At 38.7% G+C, this 27,131-nt stretch overlaps 3 protein-coding genes across 4 annotated transcripts; all 3 read left to right on the top strand.

Moving 5' to 3' along the window:
* Positions 1–11,640: 11,640 nt before the first annotated feature.
* Positions 11,641–14,792, top strand: LOC143720822 (cytochrome P450 2F2-like). Its single transcript, XM_077210677.1, has 9 exons — positions 11,641–11,848; positions 12,009–12,171; positions 12,335–12,487; positions 12,575–12,735; positions 12,915–13,088; positions 13,751–13,889; positions 13,961–14,148; positions 14,219–14,360; positions 14,448–14,792. Exons 1-9 carry the CDS (start codon positions 11,687–11,689, stop codon positions 14,633–14,635), a joined length of 1,470 nt encoding a protein of 489 aa, XP_077066792.1. The 5' UTR covers positions 11,641–11,686; the 3' UTR covers positions 14,636–14,792.
* A 612-nt stretch (positions 14,793–15,404) lies between these two features.
* Positions 15,405–19,556, top strand: LOC143720821 (cytochrome P450 2F2-like). 2 transcript variants are annotated; one of them, XM_077210675.1, is made up of 9 exons: positions 15,405–15,618; positions 15,702–15,864; positions 16,530–16,682; positions 16,813–16,973; positions 17,401–17,574; positions 17,822–17,960; positions 18,269–18,456; positions 18,539–18,680; positions 18,765–19,556. In XM_077210675.1, the coding sequence occupies exons 1-9, from the start codon at positions 15,457–15,459 to the stop codon at positions 18,956–18,958; spliced, it is 1,476 nt and encodes a 491-aa protein (XP_077066790.1). In that variant the 5' UTR covers positions 15,405–15,456; the 3' UTR covers positions 18,959–19,556. The 2 variants fall into 2 exon arrangements, with proteins under 2 accessions (XP_077066790.1, XP_077066791.1); XM_077210676.1 differs by lacking the exons at positions 15,405–15,618; positions 15,702–15,864 and adding an exon at positions 16,168–16,214.
* Positions 19,557–20,266: 710 nt separating this feature from the next.
* Positions 20,267–25,784, top strand: setd6 (SET domain containing 6, protein lysine methyltransferase). Its single transcript, XM_077210642.1, has 9 exons — positions 20,267–20,420; positions 20,540–20,623; positions 22,254–22,398; positions 22,486–22,627; positions 22,718–22,912; positions 23,746–23,872; positions 23,949–24,129; positions 24,205–24,347; positions 25,305–25,784. Exons 1-9 carry the CDS (start codon positions 20,394–20,396, stop codon positions 25,629–25,631), a joined length of 1,371 nt encoding a protein of 456 aa, XP_077066757.1. The 5' UTR covers positions 20,267–20,393; the 3' UTR covers positions 25,632–25,784.
* Positions 25,785–27,131: the final 1,347 nt, after the last annotated feature.

Raw genomic sequence — 27,131 nt, 5'->3', positions numbered from 1 at the left:
CCCCCGGTTTCACAGACAAATACAGGATGCTCTCGGAAACGAAGGAGGACACCTAACAACAAGGCTCCAAGGGTAGGTCCGGGTAATAAGTGCTGGTTAAGACTCTGACCTCTGTACTGATGTGAACAATTAAAGACAAGCCGAGACTTTCCATTGTAGCTAACAAGCAGGTGCGGAATGTACCAAATCTCAGGGTTATCAGGAACAGGATCAGGAACTACACGGACAGCTACGGTCTCTTGGAGTCTACGCATCTCTGTTCGCTAGGTCTCGGCTTTCTCCGGATCTTTCAACAGACGCCGCTCCCCACTGCGAAGGGTAGGCAAGACTGAATCTCTCCGAGCATTCAACAACGGTATGTCTTTACGGCGACCAAGGGGAGTGCCGAGGCGATGAACACCTTCTATCTCTAGGGTAATGGTCTTGAGGTCAAGCAGCTGAAGGGCTTCCTGGTCTTGCCTGGAACGAGTAATTTCGTTACTCTCACGGTAAGGAATTGTATCCAACTGCCACAATCTCTGAACATGGTGGAGGAGCTCATCTTGGACAGAAACCAAAGAAGTAAGCAAGCACTGGGAAGGGGTGGAAGGACAGCCCATAGAAGGAACAGGACCCAGAAGTGTCCATCCCAAGCTGGTACGAACATCAACTGGCGCTCCCGGGCCGCCCCATCGAAAAGGCTCAGTAGGTGTTATAAGGTGGGGCTGGTCGGAACCAATAAGGAGCAACGGTTGGACATCGGTAAGGGTACGGATGGGAAGTCCTCTCAAGTGTCTGAACCTCCGCTTTAACTGCTCCACAGGATAGGACTGGCGCGACAGGTTAAGGCAATCAGCAGTAAAGGCATGACTGATCTGATAACTAACCTGCGGTCGGTAGGTGGGAGAAATCTGGAAGGATATGGAACAACCTCGAATGACCTGAACATCATCTCTGACAGTCCGTAATGGCAGATCTTCAGGAACACCCTGAATGCCCAGGGCTTCAACTGCAGTGGCAAGCAGGATTGTTCGGACCAGGACGTGTTCGTTTTTTAGATGTGGAAGCAGGGCTCTGAGAGCCAAAGCGACCGCTTTCATCTCCAGACAGTTTATGTTTAGGCGCTTCTCCGGGTTTGACCAAAAGCCGGAGACAGGCCTGCCCTCGTAAAGGGCCCCCCAACCAATTTTGGAGGCATCTGTTGTGATCATCTTTCTCCTTGTGTTCACACCCAGACTCTCGCCTGACTGGTACCAGTCGGCAGCTTTCCAAGTGCGTCAGGGCTTTTATACATCCGTGGTTCGCTCTGATTAAAAGGTGGCCCGAACGCCACGCGTGAGCAGGGACGCGGCTCTTGAGCCAGCGTTGGAGAGGAGGCATATGCAACAATCCTAGCTGGAGTACGGCCGATGCTGAGGCCATGAGACCCAGCATCCTCTGAAACCGCTTGACGGGGGCGCGCGCGCCCGCCCTGAATGATGTTGCAAGGCGCCGGATGGTGAGCGCGCGCTCTGATGAGAGACGAGCTGTCATTTGCATCGAGTCTAGAACTATTCCCAGGAAAGAAATCTTCTGGCTGGGAGATAGTATACTTTTTGCAAAATTGATTCTTAGACCCAGGCATTCTAGATGGCTGATAATCCAAGATCTGTGTGTTATTAACTGACTCTCTGATTGTGCTAGGACCAGCCAATCGTCGAGATAATTCAGTATTCGCACTCCCCTTCGTCTCAGGGGGGAAAGTGCTGCATCCATACATTTCGTGAATGTACGGGGAGCCAGGGACAGGCCGACGGAAGTACTGTGTACTGGTAAGACTGTCCCTCGAAAGCGAATCTCAGAAAAGGCCTGTGATGAGGCGCTATTGGAATGTGAAAGTAAGCATCTTTCAGATCCACTGAGAGAAACCAATCTCCTGGGCGTAGATGATTGTCCACGGCCTCCTCGAGGGGCGGCGTTCCCTCGTAGCCTCTTTCCTTCGCGCCGTCCACAGAGGAGAGCGACGAAGAAAAAGAAGGCTTCAGATGCGCAGAGTGGGGGGCTTTCCATGATTTGGTGAGTTCGTCGTGAACTTCCAGGAAGAAAGGAGAAGGCCTTTGCCGAGGGGCCTGCTGGCGCCCCTGCAGAAACCACTCGTCCAGTCGGCTTCGGGTTGGTTCTTCGGGAGAAGACCAATCGAGCCCGAGGTCCTCCACGGCCTTCGAGAGGATGCGGACAATCTCTGTATCCATAGAGGAGCCCCCACTCGTGCTAGTTAACCATCGACGGGGCGGGGTCGAAAGCGGAGCCCGGCCAGTCGTCAGACGCAGCGTCGATGGACAAAGAGTCATCTACTCCCCCGTCGTCCTCGGATGCGCCGAAAGTCACAAGGCCCACCGCTCTGCTAGAGGGGTGTGGTTCCGGCTGAGTGAACTGAACCGGCGGTGGGGAAGACAAGAGCGGCGGTGAAGCACGCGGAGACTGGCCCGGAGTGACGTCACTGAGCTCAGGTTCAGGAAGCCTCTGTGAGTGGCGCTTTTTCTTAACACGCGGCTCAAACAGAGGGGTGTCGGCGATGGGCTCGCTCGCGGCGAAAGCGGCGAAGCGAGCCCGCAGTGCGGAGAGACCCAGGTCGTCACATTCCGGGCATCCGCCCTTGGTCAAAGCAGCTTCTGCGTGGTCCCGGCCCAGGCAGCGAGCGCAGATGATGTGACGATCCCCGTCCGGAAGAAGGTCTCTGCACGACGCGCAGGAAGGCATTTGAAACAACGCCTCAGAAATTTGCTCTTTTACAAATGTCGCAGGGCGAACAGATGTAAATACTTGTGTGTAGCGCGCTGGATGGCTCAGTAGGATGGCGTTCGAAGGCGGCTGAAGATGCCGACGTCCTCGTAGCAATCCCGCTGGTATGCTTTTCCACGGCGGCGAAGGCTTTCAATAATCCGGAGGATTCAGCGAAGAAGGTGTTCACTGAAGGAGATTAAATCTAAAGAACTCTCATGACGGGGCGCCCAATATATAGCTCTTGGCCACGCCCATCTTGGCGGGATCTGACGCGCGTTCATTTGGTCGTGCATTCAGAGTCGCCCCGTCATTGGTTCGAGCAAAGTTGCCGCAGCACAGCCAATGACCGAGCTCCTTCGCTCATTGCTGTCTGCTGTGCAGCTGCAATGCGTTTTACATAAAGACTTCAATATTCTCGAGAAAAGGAGTTTTCCCATAGCGTAAGCTACTTACGCAATAGGACAGACCTCTCGAAAGGGAACTTAGTTTACTCAGTGTATCTTTTTCTTTAGGTGTACACGTTTGTCTTATACACACAAAATAGAACTAACTATTAAGCCAATTATTAAGTCTTACTTACAGGTTGTGGCCCAACAACTACTGCCTCTGGTTTTAAAGTTGGAACTGCTTCATGTTTTAGTAACAGTTTGTTGTTGAATCCGGCATTGAATTTGTGTAGATTCTGGAAGCTGTCTTCCGTAAAATGCGCAGCACAGAGAGCTTAATTACGACTGTAATTTTCAGAAACATAATCAAACATAAATTGTAGACATTGTTGACAAACTACAGCGTACGTAGGAAGCCCGTACACAGAAGACCTGACAGCTGGGTGAAAATAACACACTTTCGACGGCATGGCTACTGCTCTCCACTATAACTCTTCCTCTTCGACAAAGCCGCAGAAATATGGCCATGCCCGCTTTTTTGCATATTCCGGAGGGAGGGTTGATTATGGGTTAGTTACGTTTAAAACCCGGGAAGTATCTCGTTGTAGTCCCATTCGAGTCGTTTTTGTAGGCATTAAACTTCCTGATTTTTAAAAGACGATATCTCTGCTTACGTTGAACTTTCAGCACAGCAACTTTGCAGTACTGTTCATGCACCAACAGCAACATTACACCCTATTTAAAATGAAAAAAAAAATGAAATCGCAATCAACCACCCCTTTAATAGCTATAAGGCATACTTGCAGCAGTCTCACACGCGCTTAGAGCCTCGTGCGAGCAACGTAACAGCGACAGGGCTGTATAGCAACGTTGTTGCGCGACATTCATCAACTGAGAGACGACGTTCTGACAATTACATTTTTTAATATGCTAGATATAGATAGCCCCCATTTAGCATGTTATGTTTTGTGGTTAATTTCCCATTCATTTCCTATGGTTAGTCTTTTTTTTTACGACCACTTAGCCTGCTCGAATCCCCTTATTTTTTGTTGTTGACATTCCAAATGCCATAAAAGTCACAACGTTTCGCACCATTCCGATGAAGCTGTGATTTTTAGAAATTCAAAACAAAAAATGATCCGTCACCACAGTTAATGAAAGTATAAATACTTTAGTTTAAACGGGCTCATGTGAATAACCCTTATATAGAGTAGTTCTGTTGTGTTTGTTAAAATTAAAATTTTATATTTTAATTTTTAATTTTTCACATGAAAGATAATTATATACTTTTTAAACATTGTTTATCCTTATTATTATTTATGGGCCTAACAGTAAATTAATTATAATCAACACATGCAAGTGTACACTTTGAAGAGTAAAAATGACCTAGAAGGTTAGCTAATTCAACTTTATTAAGCATACGGTAATCAAATTGCACTTACAAAAGTCATACATTTGTGAGAAAAGAAAACCTTATATACAGGGAGTGACTAACGTTAACTAGTATGAGCAGACATATGAAAATCTAGCAAAGAAAAGAGACCTACAAATATATATAGGCTATACACACACACACACACACACACACACACACACACACACACACACACACACACACACACACACACACACACACACATATATATATATACACTTATGCACACACAATATCTCTCCCAGGTTTTCTTTACTTACTGGCTGAATTTTTTTACTCAAGATTTAATTTTAGATTTCAAGATTTATGAATACATTTCTCTCTGGTTTTGTTTGGCAGCTGTAGTACATTTTATGGTTATCAGAAGAACATTAGAAAATTACAATCTATAAAAAAGCTTTTTAAAGCAGAAGTAAAAATCACAAAATTAGAAATAAATAATTAAAAAAGCACAGTATGTTGATGATTCTGAGCTTAGTAATTGGCCTATATTAGCCTACATTTCATTTACCCCATTATACAATAGTCTCTTTACAGTAATTGCTATCATAAAAATACACTTTAAAAAAAGAATTTAAATTCTAAACAAGGCACATCTAATGTCCAAATTACAAATATTTTAGCATATATATATTTTATGTACTTTATTAGCCTATGTCTTTCAATTCAAACACATTTAACACAATTATACCAATGAACAGTTCCTTTAAAGACATCATATTTTCTTACAAATATTAATTTGTCTGCACATATAGACAAATATTCCTTATTTTTCCTTCTACTTTTTTTTCTTTTGTGATAATACCCACCAACACATAGCCTAAAAAACACATAATTAGAACAATAACCAATAGGTACATAGTTAGACACTTTTACATATGGAAAAAGACAACAAAATATATAAATACATATTATTAAAAATTAAACATTCACATTTTATATCAAACTCTTATAATGACACATTATTCCTAATAAGTTATTCAAGTAATGTTATTTAAATATGAAATATTCAATATTAAATAAGTAAATAAATAAAATAACTAATTAAAAGGGAGGGAGGGTTATATAAAAATGTAGTTAATATAGGCTAATATGTATTCCTTTACTTTATGGAATATTATTAGATTGAGTTGCTATAATAATAACTCTATTATTAGAGTTGCACATATCTTTTCAAAATGTATACTTTTGCGCTTAATTTCATGTTATCCTCTCCATATAGTGTACTTAGTCTTCGGTCATTTCTGACTGTAGCATTTTCTGTTTTGAATTTCTAAAAATCACAGCTTCATCGGAATGGTACGAAACTTGGTGACTTTTATGGCATTTGGAATGTAAACAAAAAAAAATTTAAGGGGATGATCCGAACAGGCTAAGTGGTCATAAAAAAAATTCCGACATAAGGAAATGAATGGGAAATTGACAAAAACACAACAATTCTCTACAAATCGGCCACGATGCAGAAAAAAAGTGCTCGGCAATGAAGGGGTGAAACTCTAAACATCAATAGTGAAAAACAGACCCACACACACACAATTATAAACACAAAGGAACTGGTAGGGCTATTACCACAGCATAGTAATTGAGTCAGAACACTGAAATAAGAGGTTGAAATGAGATCAGATCCAGATGGATTAAGCTGTGATAAAGTATTCCTGTTTATTTTTGTACATTTATTTATTAAATTTTAATGTTACGTGTAATTTTTAGGTTTGACTGTAGTAATAATAATGCAAAAAAGAGAACACTTCACATCAAAATGAAAAAAAATATATAAACCTTGAAAAAGTATTATTTGAGAAAAATATTATTCTAAAAAAAAACATTCAAACTTTGTCCAAAAACTACTAGACTAGAGAATTTGCAAGCCTCTCCATGAGAGATATACAGGCATAGTGGTAACACTATGAAATGAAATGTTTTATTTTATTTTCTCTAAACAGATAGCGCTAATCTGACTTCCAAAAATTGGATTTAAAATGTCTAGTCTCTATATTAATCTGAAATACTGCATTCATTGGGAGAAAATAAATCATTCAATGGCAAAAATTAACCATAAATAATGCATAAATAGCAATAAGCACCATCAAATCCTCTCAAATTATAAAATAAAAAAATATTATTGAACAAAAATATGGAGGAGGATATTTTCATTTTCAGGTGTCCGGTCACTTATGACCGCAAAGATAACAAGTGCTACTTAGTCTTAGTCTAGACTCAAGAGCGAGGTTTACGTAAAGTAGGGTGACAACAAAAATCTGCCCCAATGCCTCTAAAATAGACCGCACTGCAGTTTAATTTTTCATAATCGTGTATCATAATAGGCCTACATGTATGGAAGCCACACGCTATATATATATATATATATATATATATATATATATATATATATATATATATATATATATATATATATATGCTCACTTTAAGACTTATTCAAAAATATATTTTTGCAGAATTCTGAACACATTCAGAATTTATTATTGATTCAGTTTATGTAGAATCAGAATCAGAATCAGAATCAGAAAGAGCTTTATTGCCAAGTGTGCTTGCACACACAAGGAATTTGTTTTGGTACTGAGGCTTCCAGTGGACATATACAAATACAACATGAAACATAATACTACAAATTATAAGAATAAAAAATAAAAATATAAATATATGAGAATAAAACTATCACAGTTGGGTTTAGTCAGAATAGACATTTTCAGATTTACAGATTATGAACCTATTTACAGTGTTTTGAATATTATAAATAAATAAATCTACATATAAGTATCACCTGAGTTGTGGGATATTGCACTAAACAGTGGGAGTATTGCACTTACAGGCATATGCCTTGGGAGGAGTGTTAACTGTTCAGGAGGGAAATGGCCTGTGGGAAGAAACTATTCCTGTGCCGAGATGTTCTTGTGGCCAGTGATCTGAGTCTCCGTCTTGACGGTAACAGTTCGAACAGGTGGTGTCCAGGGTGAGTGGAGTCTGTGATGATTTTACCTGCTCTCTTCCTCACTCTGGAAGAGTACAGGTCCTGGAGGTTTGGCAGGGGGGCACCAATAATCCTCTCCGCAGTCCGGACTGTCCGTTGTAGTCTCCTGATGTCTGATTTGGTAGCTGAACCAAACCAGACAGTGATGGAAGCGCACAAGACAGACTCAATGACGGCTGAGTAGAACTGAATCAGCAGATCCTGTGGCAGGTTGAACTTCCTCAGCTGGCGAAGGAAGTACAGTCTCTGCTGGGCCTTTTTCACAGTGGAGTCAATGTGATTGTCCCACTTCAGGTCCTGAGAGATGATAGTGCCCAGGAACCTGAATGACTCCACTGCTTCCACAGTGCTGTTCATGATGGTGAGTGGGGGGAGTGCTGGGCTGTTCCTCCTGAAGTCCACGATCATCTCCACTGTTTTGAGCGTGTTCAGCTCAAGGTTGTTATAACTGCACCAGGCAGCCAGCTGTTCAACCTCCAGTCTGTAAGCAGACTCGTCACCGTTTCGGATGAGACCGATGACAGTGGTGTCGTCTGCAAATTTCAGGAGCTTGACAGTGGGGTCTTTAGAAGTGCAGTCATTAGTGTACAGGGAGAAGAGCAGTGGGGAGAGAACGCACCCTTGGGGAGCACCAGTGCTGATTGTGAGTGTCTTGGATGTGTGTTTCCCCAGTCTCACTCGCTGCTGCCGGTCCGTCAGGAAGCTGGTGATCCACTGACAGATCGAGGATGGTATGGAGAGCTGGGTCAGTTTGGCTGTGAGAAGACCAGGCATGATGGTATTGAAGGCCGAACTGAAGTCCACAAAGAGGATCCTTGCATAAGTCCCTGGTCTGTCGAGATGTTGCAGGATATAATGCAGTCCCATGTTGACTGCATCATCCACAGACCTGTTTGCTCTGTAAGCAAACTGAAAGGGATCCAGCAGGGGTCCAGTGATGTCCTTCAGGTGGGCCAGCACCAGTCTTTCAAACGACTTCATGACCACAGACGTGAGAGCGACAGGTCTGTAGTCATTAAGTCCAGTGATTTTGGGTTTTTTGGGGACAGGAATGATAGTGGAGCGTTTGAAGCAGCAGGGAACTTCACACTGCTCCAATGATCTGTTGAAGATCTGCGTGAAGACCGGGGCCAGTTGGTCAGCGCAGGCTTTTAAACAAGCAGATGAGATGCCGTCTGGGCCTGAGGCTTTCCTAGTCTTCTGTTTTTTGAAGACTCGGCTCACGTCCTCCACACAGACCTTAAGCTCAGGTTGGATGGCAGGAGGGGGGAGTGATAATTGGGGAACAGGAGGTGATGCTGAATGTGTGAAGTGCAGATCAGACCGGGTGTGTGGTGTGAATGAGGGCTTTTCAAACCGGCAGTAAAATGAATTTAAATCGTCAGCCAGGTGTTGATTGTCCACAGATCGAGGGGATGGTGACTTGTAGTTGGTAATGTTCCTCAGGCCATTCCAGACTGATGATGGGTCGTTGGATGAAAACTGGTTTTTCAGTTTATCAGAGTAGTTCCTTTTAGCAACTCTGATCTCCTTTGTCAATCTGTTTCTGGCCTGGTTATACAAGATTTTATCCCCACTTCTGTAAGCATCCTCTTTGGCATGACGAAGGTGTTTGAGTTTCCCAGTAAACCATGGTTTATCATTAGTGAATGATAAGAATGTCCTGGTAGGAATGCATGTATCCTCACAGAAACTTATATATGATGTTACAGTATCTGTGAGCTCATCCAGATCATTAGATCTGAGGCAGATCATTAGAGGCAGGCCTACATTTTAGATTGATAGACAGACAGACATTTCAGTTTTATGACTGGAACATTAACAATTTTTAGCCTACTGTTACATTGTGCAGGAAAAAAGCTCTGTCTTGGATTGGTTATTATATTAAGTTTTAGCCTTCAGTCAACATGGGAATGTTCGAGTGGGTAACTTTGTTTTAAAAAGAGGCTGGGACAGGTGTGCGTGTGTTGCTGGGACGGATTATGACTTGTAAAGGCCCTGGGGCCAGTTATCTCCAAAGCCCCCCTCAGTGCGATTATAAAATCTCGCAGGGGCTGCAATTTTTTTCTGTTTTTAATAAATAGGCCTATAATGCACAGTGTTGGTGAGGCTGCCAAATCTCACGCATTGTGTTGACATTCTCAGTTTTTTCACGCAATGAAAATGCCACTGACACCGATAAGACAAGGCAGGTTACTTTTGATAAGAAACAAGTCACAGCTTTCAAATTATGTCAAGTTTATTACGAAATTCAAACAATAAATACGGTTTTGGCGCTGTTTAAAGTGACGTGAAAGATCGCTGTAGCACCTCGGTTAAAGCGGCACGTGAACTGATCTAAAGCTCTTCTTTAGTAGTAAATAAACTCGAATGAACTGTGCTGGAAGATATACAGCCTACAACTTGCTGAAATGTATCATGTTTCATGTAATCACTCAATCAGTGCTACAACCACGGAAATAGGTCAATAAAACAACTGGAGAAACAATGTCACGTAACATTTACCTACCTCAAAAAAGCCATTTCATGACCACAGCATAGCTAGAAAAAATAACTAGGCCTAGCTAGAGGAGTATTTTTGCTAAATATATGTACTATAGGCTATTACATATTATAATTTGACTCATGTTATTAAAATTATTATAACGCTATTATTATAAAAACCACATTATATTTGAGTTGTTAATTTTAACCTTCAATAATAATACTTATAAACTCCCTGTATGTTTACAGCATTAGTGAGAGGTTTTTCCTTGATAAAAATTAACATTAAGCTATATACGTTACCTGATATTTACCATATTTTATGTAAACATTGTTACATGTTGTTACTAAACTCTTAGTAGAAATTCTGTTTGGTCACCAAATGTTTTGAGAATCACAATACACTTTTGTGATGGAAGTTTTTTTTTTTACAACCCCCAATATTTTATAATCCTTTCTAATGATTTATATTCATAGGCTGTCTATGGTTTGATAGGGTTTTAGCTTTTATATTTCCGAACTCTCTTGTCCCCGGATCTAACTGAGGTCATAGTCTCACATAATCCTGTGGATTGTTTTGATGTCACTAGTCTAGTGGTGATAGGTATTACAATCTGATTGGAACAGTCGTTTCGAGTGCTGTGGCTATTAAAATTTGGATTTGACCAGTAAAAAAAAAAGAAAATCTGTAATTACCAATATACACTCTGCTTAATTGCCTTTTTAATTTGAAGGTGCATCTTTTACAGTCGTTCAAACAACGTGTAACAGTCGTGTAACATTTGTTTTTCCAATACCTTTCGCACAAAAAAATAAGCTCAAAGAATGGTTCTAATAAATATATTTTCAAACAGGATGGGACAATAGTTCTATAAAAGGTTTTGAGGCCTTCATATTCACATATGGCACAACAATAAGTTCCCTGGAACTATGCATATAGTCCAAGACTAATTGGGGGGTGCTAATACAATACTAAATCAGATATAATGTGTACAATAACATTACGATTTCCAATTAAATAGGACATTGGGTTTAATTGGTCGTTCGATGAGATCTAATATAGACGAGAATTGTTACGTGAATAAATACATAGATCCGACTGTTTTATTTCCTTTAATGGTCCAGTGGTAGAACAATTGCCGAGCATGTCAGAGGTTCTGGGTTCTAATCCGCACTCGTATAGTTTTTTTTTTTCTCATCAAAACCGAATATGTTCATCAGTGGTTGTATTATATCAAGCAGGGACACGTTTGTGTGCATTTTGTTTTGTGATTTCACCGGAATGAATAGAGAGTCTCCGCAACGGATTGAAGCGCGCATCCATGTGAAGACTGTGCGTGAGCACTTTGATCACTTGATTACAAAAACAACACATTTCAACGCTAGATCAGCTCTTATTTAACAAACGAACGAAATGAATGCCCTGCTAGCTGGAGATGTTTTATTTATTTGTATTGGTACATCCGTGCCGCAAGATGTTTTAAAAAGTGGTGGGGACAGTATCGACCCTGGCAAAAAGTGGTGGGGATATGTCCAAACCCGCAAATTACGCCTGGAATGTTCAGTATTTGAAGTGGGAGGGCTAGGTGGGTTATTATCTGTGAGTTAAAATGTGAAACGTGAGCAGTTCACAGCTGGACATCAGTCAGCATGCTGGGTTTTCTGATACTGGTGTGGATCTGCATCTTCATACTGTTCCTCTTCATCCAGATCCCGAGGCCAAAGAACTTTCCTCCAGGACCTCGTCCTCTGCCATTATTTGGGAATTTGCTAGAGCTAAACATCACTAATCCTTTAAAGGATTTCGAGAGGGTACAGTATTACATTATTTGAACTCTTTTCTTACTCATTAGTTTTAAATATAAATAAATAAATACTTTAAGAATAACCATACAACTTTCAAGAGTTATCTGTTTAAAACATCTGGTAATGTATTGCATAATGTGTGATGTCTTGACGCTAAACCTTTTAGCTGGCAGATCGCTATGGAAAAGTTTACAGTCTGTACTTTGGATCAAAACCTTGGATAGTTCTTAACGGTTTTGAGGCTTTGAAGGAAGCTCTTGTTACTAAGGCTGTGGACTTTGCAGGACGTCCTCAGGACCTCATGGTCAACCATATTGCAAAGGGAATGGGTAAATCTACTTCCGAATCAACCTTCACTCTACTACCTCTGTACAGAGTGCTTTTTCACTCAATCTTCTCTTTATACAGAGTCCACAGAGCAATTTTCAGCCTTATCTGATATTACACGTAGTACCATTGAGGCCTGTAAATAACAGTTACATATTATCGCAGGTGTAATTTTGTCTGACTATGGCTCCTCTTGGAAAGAACACAGACGCTTTGCTTTGATGACCCTGAGAAACTTTGGCCTGGGGAAGCAGTCAATGGAGGAGAGAATTCTGGGAGAGGTTTCACATGTTACTGCTAAATTGGAAAAAATAGTTGGTAATAATGTCATTAAACTTATTTTCGGTATCTCAAAACAAACTCATACAAGAGCTTGACTTGACATTCAGATCAATGTACTTGCAGGAAACTCCTTTGACCCTCAGACTATGTTCCACAATGCTGCATCAAATATCATTTGCATTGTTCTGTTTGGATCCCGTTATGATTATGATGACAAAATCTTCAAGCTTTTCATTCACCTATATACAGAGAATGCAAAGATTGCCAATGGACCATGGAACATGGTGAGGTGTTTTGTCACTTCATCTATTAAGTGTTTATATTCATTGCAAAGAAAATACACATACAAAGATGCCAAAAAGTCTGAAACCACATTTCATTTTATTGTTACTATTAATTTTTTTATTGTTTAAATAAAAGTCCTTTGGAATCTTTATGAAGAATTTTCTCTATATTATTGCAGATATACGATACATTTCCTATGCTGAGATTTCTGCCTCTACCCTTCAAGAAGGCCTTTGCAAATGCCAGCAAGGCCAGAGAATTGTCTACACAACTGGTCAATGAACACAAAAAGACAAGAGTCCCAGGAGAGCCAAGAGACTTCATTGACTGCTATATGGAAGAGCTTGATAAGGTGCTTGCACATCTGTAATGGTATTTTTTAGGAATGCGCAAAAAAATATCGGTACTATATTGGTTATCGCCGATATTACAGATTAAAAATATGAGGGCAATTGCGTTTTAGAACATACTTGGAGTTGTGTATGAGAGTGACCTGAATGCACAAGTAAGTGTGAGATATTTTGGTAATAGTGATTGTACCAGAAGAATAACATGAGAAGTTTATTATGTCTGGTCTCTTGTTATCATCTCAGTGAGCTTTTATTATATTTAACGCATGCACAGTAAGATGATTTAAGCATCTTCCGAAATTTCAGTCTGGACGAGAAACCTTTAGAAAAACGGTTGAAAACGCTAGTGTAGATGGAGAGCGTTTTGAAACAAAAAAGCAGTTTTCAAATATATCTGGATTATTGTAGGCAGCCTTAAAGTGAGGGGCCTTTTACACAACACCGTTTTCAACCAAAAACGGAAATCTTTTTATGCATTTTGGCCATTCTTTTACATGTCAACAGTGTTTTGTGGGCATGAAAATGTTTCAAAGTGCAAGTTGTAAACTACAAAAACGCGAATTTATGAAAATGGTGACTTTTAATGTTAGTGCATCCCTATTATACCTGAATGAGAAAGTTTTTTGTATTAATCTCTAATCAGTGGTTATTTTAATTTCACCAGAGAGGAAACGATGGTTCCTCATTTACTGAAGCTCAACTTATCCTGTACATTCTGGATTTGCACTTTGCAGGGACTGATACCATGTCAAACACGCTCCTCACTGCATTTCTCTACCTCATGACCCACCCAGAGATTCAAGGTTTGTGTTTTGGTTAATTAATACATTTTAATTAATTCAATCATTGCTTAAAATAGCTTTTATTTCACCAGCAAAATGTCAGCAAGAGATTGATGATGTTCTGGGGGGTAAAGATCACGCATCGTATGAGGACAGACATGATATGCCGTACACACAGGCTGTGATTCATGAAGTTCAGCGCGTCGCTAACACTGTACCGCTAAGTGTGTTTCACTGCACCACCAAAGACACTGAGCTGATGGGCTACAACATCCCAAAGGTGAGGAAACAATATATAAAGAGAGTTTTAACCCTTTAAAATCATAACTTTGTTTCCTTTTCTTCTCTAGGGAACTTTTGTTATTCCTAACCTCACTTCTGTACTAAAAGAAGAAGGCCAGTGGAAGTTTCCTAATGAATTCAACCCATACAACTTCCTGAATGAGCAGGGCCAGTTTGAGAAGCCTGAGGCCTTTATGCCTTTTTCTGCAGGTAAAGGATTTAGAATCGGACACAGGTATAGTTTTGAGTTGTTTGAGTGCATTTTGTAAATCATATACGCACATATATTGTGTACAGGTCCCCGTGTGTGTCTCGGTGAGGGTCTTGCACGTATGGAGCTGTTCCTGGTCATGGTCACTCTGTTACGCCGTTTCCAGTTTGTGTGGCCCGATGATGCCGGGGAACCAGATTACACCCCAGTGTACGGGGTCACCCTCACCCCCAAACCCTATAGAATGCACATCAAGTGGAGACAGACAGTCTAATTATATTTTTTTCTGTTGCAATAGATGATTTGATGTTATTATTTTAACAACAGTATGTGTTATGACTGGTCATATACTATATATTATTAAAAAAAGGTCATAAAAAGAATCGCAATGCATCATTAAGACAGTCCTTAAATAAAAAACTGTTACAAAATAGTTGGCTCATCTTGTCTGAATGTTTGCCAGAGGGGTTTTATTTTGTTCACTTAATCATTTGTAGGGTTATAATCATTGTTGAAATCTAAAAATGAAAAACTGGAACTCCAGTCTTTAGTGTCACATGATTCTTCAGAAATCATTCTAATATGCTAATTTGTTCTCAAGAAACATTTAATGTTGAAAAAAAGTTTGCAACATCATATTTTTGTAGACACAATTATACATTTGTTCAGGATTCTTTGATGAATATAAAGTTTCAAAGAACAGCATTTATTTTAAATAAAAATCTTTTGTACCCCCGGTTTCACAGACAAGGCTTATAGTCACAGACTAAAATGCATGTTTGAACTCTTTTAACAGAAAGCAACTTGCACTGACATACCTTAAAATATGCCAGTGCCATTGTTTTGTCTCAAGATGCACACCAGTATACTGTGAAGGGATTTGTATTTAATTACAGAGTTCAAACCAGTTTAATTCAGGTGAATACAGAAGCGCAGAATTTTGAGCAGCGCTTGTTTGTCTGGGTTCATTTTATCTTTCTGGAACACTGCCAATATCTGTTCAGATAGGAGATGTACCAAGGGATGGAGTGGTTTGAGTTCACAAGTTCGCTTGCTTGAGTGAAACAGAGAGACAACAGCTGGACATCCGTCAACATGCTGAACTCTTTGATTCTCCTGTGGATATGTATCTTCTTCATCTTCCTCCTAGTCCGGATCCAAAGGCCGAAGAATTTTCCTCCAGGACCTCGTCCTTTGCCAGTATTTGGGAATCTTTTTCATGTGAACATGGCCAATCCTTTGAAGGATTTTGAAAGAGTATGGCTTTATATGTCATCTTAAGTTTAAACTTTTCTTTTTTTTCTTTCTTGTTTGTAAAATAATTTCCCCTTTTTTTAAAGTTTGCAGAACGATATGGGAATATTTTCAGTCTGTATACTGGATCAAGACCAGCAGTTTTTCTGAATAGTTTTGAGGTTATCAAGGAAGCTCTGGTGACAAAGGCTCAAGACTTCTCAGGACGGCCTCAGGACTTCATGATCAGTCATATATCGGAGAATAAAGGTAACTCCTCTCCTACTACAAGCTGTATCAGCTAAGTAAATAACAGTCTAGCGAGTGTGAAATTGCTGTTATACAACAGTTCAGTAAAGAGTGACTTGCATAGCCTATTAGTTAGACACAACATGACTCTTTTTCTCCGCCAGCGAAAATAGTTCCAACCGGACTGTATCAATTTTGTCGTTCCTGAATGTTGAACGAATTGGTCGTGTGCATGACCCACAACAGTAACTTGTCGCCACCTACTGGCGTAAAGCCGAAAGTATACTTCCCTTTTCCGCCTTCCGCTCCAGTATCCCTCCGCGTCGAGTGATTTGAGCATGCACGAGTGATTTGAGCGGTCGGTCCACACGGTATTACGCACGTGCACAACGCAACCACAGGACTATTTATAAGTACAGTTATCAGGATCAGGAACACAATCCCCCGGTTTCACAGTATCTTAAGATGCACACCAGTAATATTTTTTTCTAAGGCATGTTTATAAAAGCTACTTTATATTCTAATTGAAAACTAAGGCCTAATCCTGTCTTAATCTAAGCCCTGTCTGTGAAACCAGGTCTATATGTTATAATATGTAACAAATTAATATGTGATAAATAAAAGTTGTTGAAATGTGTTTTGTGCTAGAAAGCCTACAACTTTTAACTAACATAATTTTACTTAAGGTGTTGTATTGGCTAACTATGGCCCTGTTTGGAAGGATCATCGACGCTTTGCTTTGATGACCATGAGGAACTTTGGCCTGGGGAAGCAGTCCATGGAGGAGAGAATTCTGGGAGAGATTTCACACATTGTTGCTTACTTAGACAAAAATGCTGGTATTTATTTATATGTGTTTTTTAAAAAGTTTAGATCGACAAGATAGAGACAATGTGATTTATGTATTTATTTTATATATCAGCTGACAAGGAAAATGTCAATCTTTTTAATTGATTTACATTTGTACAGGAGGAACTGTGAATCCTCAAAATATGTTCCACAAGTTTGCATCAAATGTTATCGGCTTGGTTCTGTTCGGATCCCGTTTTGACTACAACAATGAATTCCTTCAGGGCTTCATTCAGCTCCTTACAGAGATTTCAAAGATCCTCAATGGACCATGGAACATGGTAAGATTTTAGATCAAACGTCCATTAAATTGCTTGACAATTGCACTTTTCATTATAGCCAATGATTAAACTATGATGTTACATGCTATTGCTAATCAGACAGAGGAAGTTGGTACAGTGTTGGCTAATAGGGGGAAAAATCTAAAAAAAAATAGGGGGACATTCTCATTCTAGAGAGCATCTGATTGGACAAAAATCTGTGTAGTGCAGGATGAGTCATGAATGTATAATTGGTCTTTTTCTGTAAAATATAAGCCTGTACAACTGCTAAATATGTATTTTTGTCAACATTTAGAGTTTTTTATGTTATGTTTTTTTTTGAATAAATAATATTTATAATATTTTCAATTCACTAAATGTGACTAACATTTAAATTTGAGCTAGCATTTTAGAGTAATTGTATAAGATTATATGTCCTTTCCAACAGATATATGACACACTTCCTTTATTGAGATTCTTGCCCCTGCCTTTTAAAAAAGCCTTTGATAATGTGAAGAAGATAAAAGATATAAATATAAGTCTGATCGCTGAACACAAGAGCACAAAAGTTCCAGGAGAGCCGAGAGATTTCATTGACTGCTATCTGGATGAGCTTGATAAGGTGAGAGTTTCTTCTGACATACATAAGGGTTCAAACTTCTCAGTCCAAATTGAAAACCAGAGGTTCAAAATCTAATCTAATTTAAATCTGGAAATATTTTCTTGCAAATTGTTATGCTGATAATATAAATTTAAATTTTAAAAATAGAAGTGTTTACACTGGTGGTCTTAGACTGTGTCACCACGTTATTCTTGAACAAATGCACCATAGTTTGAGACTCAAAATAATGAAAGCTTTCATTTCCCAGAGAAAAAATGATGGTTCCACCTTTTCTGAAGACCAACTCATCATGAACATTTTGGATTTGCACTTTGCAGGGACTGATACCACTTCCAACACCCTCCTAACTGCTTTTCTGTACCTCATGAACCACCCAGAGATTCAAGGTCTGTGTTTAAAAAAAGCACACATTGATTTTTGCTTAATTTAAAGCAGGTTTAGGTTAAACCAGAGACAGTAGAGCAGTCTCTACAGCTGCATAATGCTCAATATGGCAGCTGTAGGAATGGGAAATCGCTTTTTTAACTAGCGACGCTAGTCTGAATTGAACTAAAGAAGCTAAATATATGTTTTGAATTCTATTGCTAATTTGACATTTTTAACTGGATATTGTCAACTCGGATGTATGTTAACATATTAGCTAACTGCTTTCAGAGAACTTAAACAGACAAACATGGCCTTGTTTTCTCACCAGCAAAATGTCAGCAAGAGATTGATTATGTTCTGGGGGGTAAAGATCACGCATCGTATGAGGACAGACATGATATGCCGTACACACAGGCTGTGATTCATGAAGTTCAGCGCGTCGCTAACACTGTACCGCTAAGTGTGATTCATTGCACCACTAAAGATACTGAGCTGATGGGCTACAACATCCCAAAGGTGAGGAAACTTGCCTAGAAACCTAGAAGCCTAGAAGTTTTTCCTACTTCAAATCAAATTTAAACTGTTTCTCCTCGGTCAGGGAACTGTAATCATTCCCAACCTCACTTCTGTACTAAAAGAAGAAGGCCAGTGGAAGTTTCCTCGTGAATTCAACCCAGCCAACTTCCTGAATGAGCAGGGCCAGTTTGAGAAACCTGAGGCCTTTATACCCTTCTCTACAGGTAACAATTCAGAAATGTATAAATTTTTTTGTTTTTTATCTTTTCCAGACTTGTTCTGTGGTCATCATCATATGTGTTTTAAAGGTCCCCGTGTGTGTCTCGGTGAGGGTCTTGCGCGTATGGAGCTGTTCCTGGTCATGGTCACTCTTTTGCGCCGTTTCCAGTTTGTGTGGCCCGATGATGCCGGGGAACCAGATTACACCCCAGTGTACGGAATCACCATAATGCCCAAACCCTATAGAATGCACATCAAGTGCAGACAGACAGACCAACAATAAATCATAATGCCAAATATTTTGTTCCCCCTGCATAGGATATAATTTGATAAACAGATTATCTTTTGACATCTAATATTAATTTTAGCATTATCTACAAAAACATTTTTTGATAAATTTGTGATTCCTGTTCATCTACACTACCCATAATCCCAAAGTGGAATTGAAACCTTTTTAGAAACTCAATACAAAGCTCAACAGTTTCTGCCCCTTTCCATAAAGCCCTTCAAATTATGTTATCAAGTCAGTCTAAGCTACTATATATATATGCTACTATATATATTTAAAATGAATGTATGATTAAAGTTATAAGTCAATAGTTTATTTGAATTTATGCATTTTGCGTCAAGTGAAAGTTTGTAATGTTGTGATTTATTGAAGATATTTTTTAAATCCCTATGGAGAAAATTTATAGGAAAAATATTTCTGGAACCAGGGCTGAAAAAGTGGGTGGTAATTGCTGCGACCTGTAGATAGAAAATGAATGTCGCAATAGTTGACATAATATGTCTATTATATATGCCACAATAAATGTTTATTCAAGTTGTTATATGTGGCATTTGTGTCTGTTGAGATATCCCTAGCAAATATCCCAGTTGTTTGAAATAAACTATTTTCATAAATCATCTTTGCACTGCTTTCATTTTGAATATAGGTTTATATCTCAATAGCTAAATTCTGAAATAAAATCACCTCCACCCAACCACCCACCGACTCAGTTATCCATCCATCCATTCATCCATCCACAAACAAACAAACAGATGAACATCCAACTAAAATATCACAGGAAAAAACACGAACAATGTATAAATAATGTTTTTGTGCTAATGTTTTGAGAACATAATTGAATACTGAATAACTTTGAAAGAATGTTTTGTTAATGTTACTGGAAGAACGTTTGTTAATATTTATGAGAACCTTACCAGAAAAATAACCAAAGTTCTGAGAATGTTCCCTGTTAACTGAGTCTGTGCTGTTTGAGAAGGACAAGTGGAAATTCCCTAATGACTTCAATGAATGAGCAGGGCCGACCTGAGAAATCTGAAGCCTTTATGCCAGATAAAGATAACATTGTCTCTGTTTATATGCTTCATTTCTTTGCTTAGTGAATTCTTTCCATATCCTCATACTTGTCTCAGTGAGTGAGGATCTAGCCTTAATGTTTATCTGGCCTGAGGATGCATGAGAACCAGACTTCAACACTATGTTTGTTGGATTGATTATATAATAACATTAATTTGATTATTTCATTATTTTATTCTGTCGTTCACTTAACAGTATCGTAGGTGGCGCCATTGTACATTATTGTGTTACTTTCTGCAGACGTACAGGAGGAAGAAGAAGAAGTGACGGAAGCTCCTCACATGGATGGTGGTGGTGGTCACTATAAAACAATATATATTTTAATATCTCACCGACGAGCTTGCATTTTAATGAAATGGCGACAGACACAAAAAGGCCAAAGGTAAAAACAACGTATCCTCAAGTTATTATTATTCGCAGGTTAATTGCCTTCAGTTTGAGGTTTTAGTTGTTGTGTATAATCGTCATGAGTCTTCAGAATAGCATCATGTGTGGTTTCAGATAGATGATGAGATCTGTGTGCTGGACCCCCTGAAAAACTTCCTGCTGTGGTGTGATACTGTGAATCTGACGCTCAGCGATAAGGTAACCTGTTAATTTAATATCAATGTATATTGTAAATAAAATTGATAACAAAAGCATAGTAAAAATAGTAATATAAAATAATCACGGTTATTTTAGTACTATTCATACACTAGGATTTATACATATTTTAAATTAGCTTTTATTTTTTATATTTTCAGTTTTCATTTTAATTTTAGCTGGTGTTAGTGCGTTGTTGTGCATTCATCCTGTTTTTTAATTTATTTTCTTTGAGTAATTTTAGTACTACAACTCTACATTTCTTCAATGAGTTGGATGTTTAAAATATTTATTTTTGAGTTTAAGTTTTCCATCCCCATCTAATATTTTTTATTTAATTTCAGTGAGCTCTGTGACATCCTTAAAGGACAAGTTCGGTATTTTACACTTAAAGCCCTGTTTTAAGATCGTTTTTGATGAAATAGAACGGTTAAGATTGAAATTTGGACAAATGCTGCTGTCCCGAGATTTTTCGGTTTCTCTGTTAGCACCCCCCCACCTCAGCAATGGTTTCATAGGGGGACTGGAAGAATCATTCATAAAATGCATTAAACTTTAGTTTACAAAGACGTGAAACTCACCGAGTGGTCTGGGGTGTTCACTGATATGCTCTCACAAAAATCGCTGCAAAAGATGCTTTCCAACAGGTGTTTTACCATTCGTTGTAAAACTGTGGACCTATTTTTCCAAACGCCTCACAACCGGACATTCTACCGTTGAGAGCTTGAATAATAGACACTCCAGCCCAGTTGGTGGTGATAATGCACCTTTGCCAATGTTTGGATAGCCTGGCCTACAATACCGCTACTGCATAAGACTACAGAAAGAATACAAACAACCCCATTTCTGTTTCCGGCGGCGGAGTAATACCGTACCTCACAGAACATCCAATACAAGTCAATGGAGTTGGACAAAAACTACGATAAAACCTGTTGGAAAGCATCTTTTGGAGCGATTTTTGTGTGACCTTATCAGTGAACACCCCAGACCACTCGGTGAGTTTCACGTCTTTGTAAACTAAAGTTTAATGCATTTTATGAATGATTCTTCCAGTGCCCCTACGAAACCATTGTGGTTGTGGTGGTGGTGGTGGGGGGGTGCTAACACAGAAGCAACATTTGTCCAAATTTCAATCTTAACCGCTCTATTTCATCAGAAACGATCTTAAAACAGGGCTTGAATGTGTAAAATAATGAACTTGTCCTTTAAGTAGAATAGATGGTTATAGAAATTGTTGTCATGATGATAAAACCCTTTGAGATATTTACCAATGTTTTTAGATATTCAAAGACTGTACACTCATATTACTATGAATGGGAGAAAGTGCAACATGGTGTAATAAAATGTATTGCGCATTGGCTGGTCCAGCCTGAAAAATGCAGGGTTTTTTTTGTCATGATTTGAGCATTTAGAAACGAAATGTATGAGACAGTTGGCAGATTGGTTCATTTAAAATATGAAATGTAATCGTAAGCTTGGTGAACAGCTTTGGAGAATTTGATATTTCCTCATTTAAAGAGGTAATATGAAATATATGCCTGAGAGGCGTTTCAAAGGTGGCCGCCAAGTGGCCGAGTCTTGTCTTAAAGGGACTTTTATATTTACTCACCACAGTTGATATTAATTACTTTAGGTGTACTTAAGTAAAGAGGGTACAGTAGCTGATTATGGCATGCTTGCCAAAGAGGACATTGAAGAGGGACACATCTTGTTCTCCATTCCCAGAGAGACACTCCTACACCAGGGCACCACTAAAGTCAAAAGAGTGCTTGAAGAAGGTATGAGAACATTCAGGATTATTGCAATTCCACCTCCTGTAGCTGGCTTGTAACCACCATATCTTGATTTATATGGTTGTTTTCTAGGGAAGAAAACTTTGGAGAGCGCATCAGGCTGGGTTCCGCTTCTTCTGGGTCTCCTATACGAGTACACATGTTCACAATCTCATTGGAAACCATATTTGTCTCTCTGGCCAGACTTTAAGACACTGGATCAGCCCATGTTCTGGTAAGTTTTGCAGTGAATATCTGCAGACCTTCAAGATATCCTTCCAAGTATCCTTCAGTTCTTCATGGTCGTGATGCCTCTGTTTTGAAGGTCCGAGGAGGAGCGTGATAAAGTCCTGAAAGGCACAGGAATTCCTGAGGCTGTCAACACTGATCTGAAAAAACTCCAGGATGAGTACAATAACATTGTTCTTCCTTTCATGAAGTCCCATCCTGACCTGTGGGACCCTGAGAAGCACAACCTGGAGCTCTACAAGAGCCTGGTAGCTTTTGTAATGGCATATAGGTGAGATATCAATGAGCTTTTAGATTTGATTAAATTAAATTTGCAATTAAAATCGGTTGTTGGTGATATGTACTGTATAGATCAAATTGGATATTTAATTGTGCAAGCTATACATTTAAATGAGCTTTGCTATTATCTAACACTCATTAAAGTGACTAATAAATAACACTAATAAATAACACTGATAAATGTAATCTTAAGCAAATCTCAAAATTTTTATTTTTATACAGTACATTATAATGCTGTTAAGGGTAAAATGAATTGTAGCTCTTTACAATTAATTTTATTTTATTTTTTTTTAATTATTTAGTAGAATATAGTAGTATATAATTTTAATATCTGCCATTTATCAGTTATCGGTCATAACGTAAAAACATATGCTTACCATATCGGCCAGAATGTTAATAATGGTGCATCCCTAATTTAATTTTTTTAATTAAACATTTCCTTACGTTTCTATGGAAGCATGTTTACAACACACAAGTAAAGTCAAATTTATGACACACTAAGTTGAAATTCTAACATAAGTCCGTTCTTACATATGACAGTCATAATTGTGACAGTCATAATTTTTTACTTTTTCTTATAAATGTGATTTTTTTTTTTACTTTTCATTATTTTGACTTTTTAATCTCACTATGCCATAATTTTGACTGTATAATCTTATATTTTTTGATTTTAGTATGTCATAATTTAATCTCATAATTTTTACTTGGTATATCATAATCATGGCTTTTTTTGTCATAATTAAGATTTACCAAAAGCATGGTTTTTTTTTTTCTGATGTGACAGAAATGGTCTTCCATATATTTCTCAATATTTCTTTGTCTCAGTTTTCAAGAGCCTGTAGAGGATGAAGATGAAGAAGAAGAAAAACAGCCTAACCCTCCAATGATGGTGCCCATGGCTGACATGCTGAATCACGTTTCCAAGCACAACGCCAATCTGGAATATACACCTGTATGTGGTGCAGATGTATTGCTTTTTTGATTGTTTATGCTTTTAAATCTCACAGCTCACATGTTCCCTTGCACAGGAGTGTCTGAAGATGGTGTCCGTACGGCACATTGGAAAGGGCGAGGAGGTCTTTAACACCTACGGACAGATGGCGAACTGGCAGCTCCTCCACATGTACGGCTTTGCAGAGCCGTTTCCTATGAATAGCAATGACACCGCAGATATACAGATGTCCAGTGTGTACAAAGCAGCAGTGCAAGGTGTGACTTTATAGATGGAAGGAACTTATGTAGCTTATAGAAATACATTTTGTGATGTTTTTATTACATTTACAGTGGCACAAAATGAAGCAGATCAGCGGCTCTTAGTGGACAAATGGAACATGTTGTGCGAGATGGAGATTGTCGGGGAGAAAGGAGTCTTTATCTTCGGACAATTAGGGTCCCTCACTTACAATGAGCTCTACACTACTCTGAAGGTAAGCGTTTGATCCACATGACAAAAAGTCAGCAATATATTTTGCTTGAATTATGTTTTTTTTTTAAAGAAATTAATACTTTTATTAAGCAAGGACACAATAAATTGATAAAAAGTGACAGTAGGGTTTCTTCGGGTCTTAAAAGGTCCTAAATCAGAGCAGAAAGTCTTACATTTATGAAGTCTCAGAATTAAAGCCGAGTTTATGCTTAAAGCAAGAACATTTCTGTCAATGTGTCATGAAAATGTCCCTTTGAATGAATACATTTTTTTTAGCCCATTGGTAGATATTTGTTCTTGTTTTGACCATAAACTCACTTTATTTATATCAATTGCACAGACTTCATATTTTGTCATTTTTTTTTTATCTTTAGTAAGTGCTTGATTTAAAAATCATTAGACATTTGCACTGGAAAACAACTTAAAAATACTGAGGAAGAACATCACTATTTTTCTAATACAACTCATTGTGTTTCTCCTTTGACATTTACGTTTAGAGAACATATTGACGTGTTGTGTTCCCTTCAGTTTATTCCTTACATTTTCTTTACCTGGACTTAAAAAGGTCTTTAAATTTATCTTCATAAAACCTGCAGAAACCTTGAAATCTAATGTTACAAAAAAGATTTATATTACTATGGAAAGCTGCTCTTTTGAACTTTCCATTCATCTAAGAATCCTGAAAAACAAATGGTTTCCATAAAAATGATTAAGCTATATAATACATTGTTTATATAAATTATCAATGTTGAAAACATAAGGAATGTTTGATGAGCAAGTAGAAAACAGTTTTTGTAAATGGTAATAATATTTCACAATATTACTACTTTTACTGATCAAATAATTGCAGCAGTGGTGAGCACAAGAGACTTCTTTCAAAAACATTAATAAATCTTAATGATTCCAGACTTTTGACTGGTACTGTACATATATAAGTTTTTTTCTTTTTCTTGAGTAGGTCCTTTGCATGCCAGTGCAAGATTTTGAGGAGTTCTGTGAAAATGAAGGCTGGGAGGAAGACGAAGAGGATGATGATGAAATGGAGGCGGCTCTGAGTTTCAGCAGACTGACAGGGTTGTCAGCGGAGTGGAAGTGTCTCCTGTACACAGCCTCTGCTTTCATGCTGGACTCTTATTCTGAGGATGTAGAGATGGACAGGAGGCGGCTGGAGGATCAGGGAGCTCTGGCTGAACTCGGCAGCAGAGAGAAGAGAGCTCTGCATGTGCGTTACGGTCAGAAGAGCATCCTCCAGCGCTTGCAACAGCTCACCAAACCTGAGTCTTAATATTTTATACAGTGCCGACACTGCATTCTGGGAAACACTGCATGTAGTTGGCAAAACAGGAAAGAAGTCCTCAGGCAACATGGTGTAACTGAATAAGGTTTTTCATTTTGTATGCTGTACATTTCAGTTTCAGTAAAATAATTTGGAATCTTACGTTTCGGATTGTTTTGATTCTGAGCTGTTGTGGGGTGTAAGTACGTGTTTTTCCATTCCAATGCGCTACTTTTCCATTGTTTTTCTATGTAAATACGCGCTGGACGGACGTGTAGAACCGTTGCGCTCGTGCCTTGCGTCTTTTGTAACGTGTCTTGCATGGCACGCATTCTAAAGAAAAAACACTCATAAAAAGTTAAATCAGTTCAACTTTTTAAAAAAGCATCTCGAGAAAATGCGTTCTGTGTGACTTTTGGTGGGTTCAAGCCCATTTACATTGGCATCTATGCTTTTGTTGCATTGAAGGCGCGCTCTTCTTTTTTCTTATCAGTTCATGTATTCTCTGCTGCTCTACTGTTTGAGCTTCAGTCACGTCAGAATTGACATTGAAAAGAACATTGAACATGAACGTCGTTAAATGTTTCCATACAAAGATGCGAATTTAACTTGTGTGCAAAATAGTATCGCATGAAACATTTGCGAATAAAGCAGCGTTTCAACCCAATTTTTTCAAGAGAACAACATTGTCACTTCCTGGGAAATGCCGCGACATCATAAATGCAACTCTTTCCCCCAGCATCACTCAAACGTTGTCATGTCATCTTCTGTTCGGATGCTGGTGTTGGGAATCCCATCATGCGAGATGCTTCTGGGAGGGAATTAAACCACATGAAGACAGACTTTGGTTCCGGGATTTCAGAATGATCAAACCAACATTTGAGATGCTGCGAAATGAAATCTGTCTGCTGTTTAGTCCAGACATCCAATCATCCACTGTCGAATCAAAAAGTTTGTCTGCAAGTCATCTTATTGGATAAAAATTGTGTATTTTTAAGGTCATCTTGGCATTTCCACCTACCTTTTTTTGCTGGGTTATATCAAAATGTGCATAAAAATAGTTGGATGGAAACAGGTACTGTAACGTCCTCCCAGTGAGGATTTTAAGCCTGACTTTCAGGCATGTCAATTAAAAAAAATTGCATCTTTCCATTTGAATGTCATGTAAGTTTGTCAAGATAAATCTAAATTCAATCAATTATACACCTAATTTAAACCCTTCATTTCCACTACATGCTTAAATGGCTTTCCATTTGTCAGTACTGAAAAAATCCAGTCCAGCAAAATTCAGTTACTCCAACCAAAATCACTTGTACACACATCCCAATTAGGATTTATGAACTTCAGAAAAAGGACTTGAATGCAGTTTTGACTTTGGAAAAATGCTTCAACTCCAAACATTACTGCATTAAATTTATAATTAAATCAGAAAAAAATTCAGTTGTCAAATGATAGTGTGAACAGAAATAAGTTAACTTGTTTCAACAAACTCAATGCAATCAAAATGGC

The sequence above is a fragment of the Siphateles boraxobius genome, unplaced genomic scaffold (assembly GCF_051911475.1).
Source record: "Siphateles boraxobius isolate OS27281-9 unplaced genomic scaffold, OSU_SipBor_1 65, whole genome shotgun sequence".
NCBI classification, from domain to species: domain Eukaryota; kingdom Metazoa; phylum Chordata; class Actinopteri; order Cypriniformes; family Leuciscidae; genus Siphateles; species Siphateles boraxobius.
Note: the sequence above shows the minus strand (reverse complement) of the source record. Positions and strands in the feature narration are given on the sequence as shown.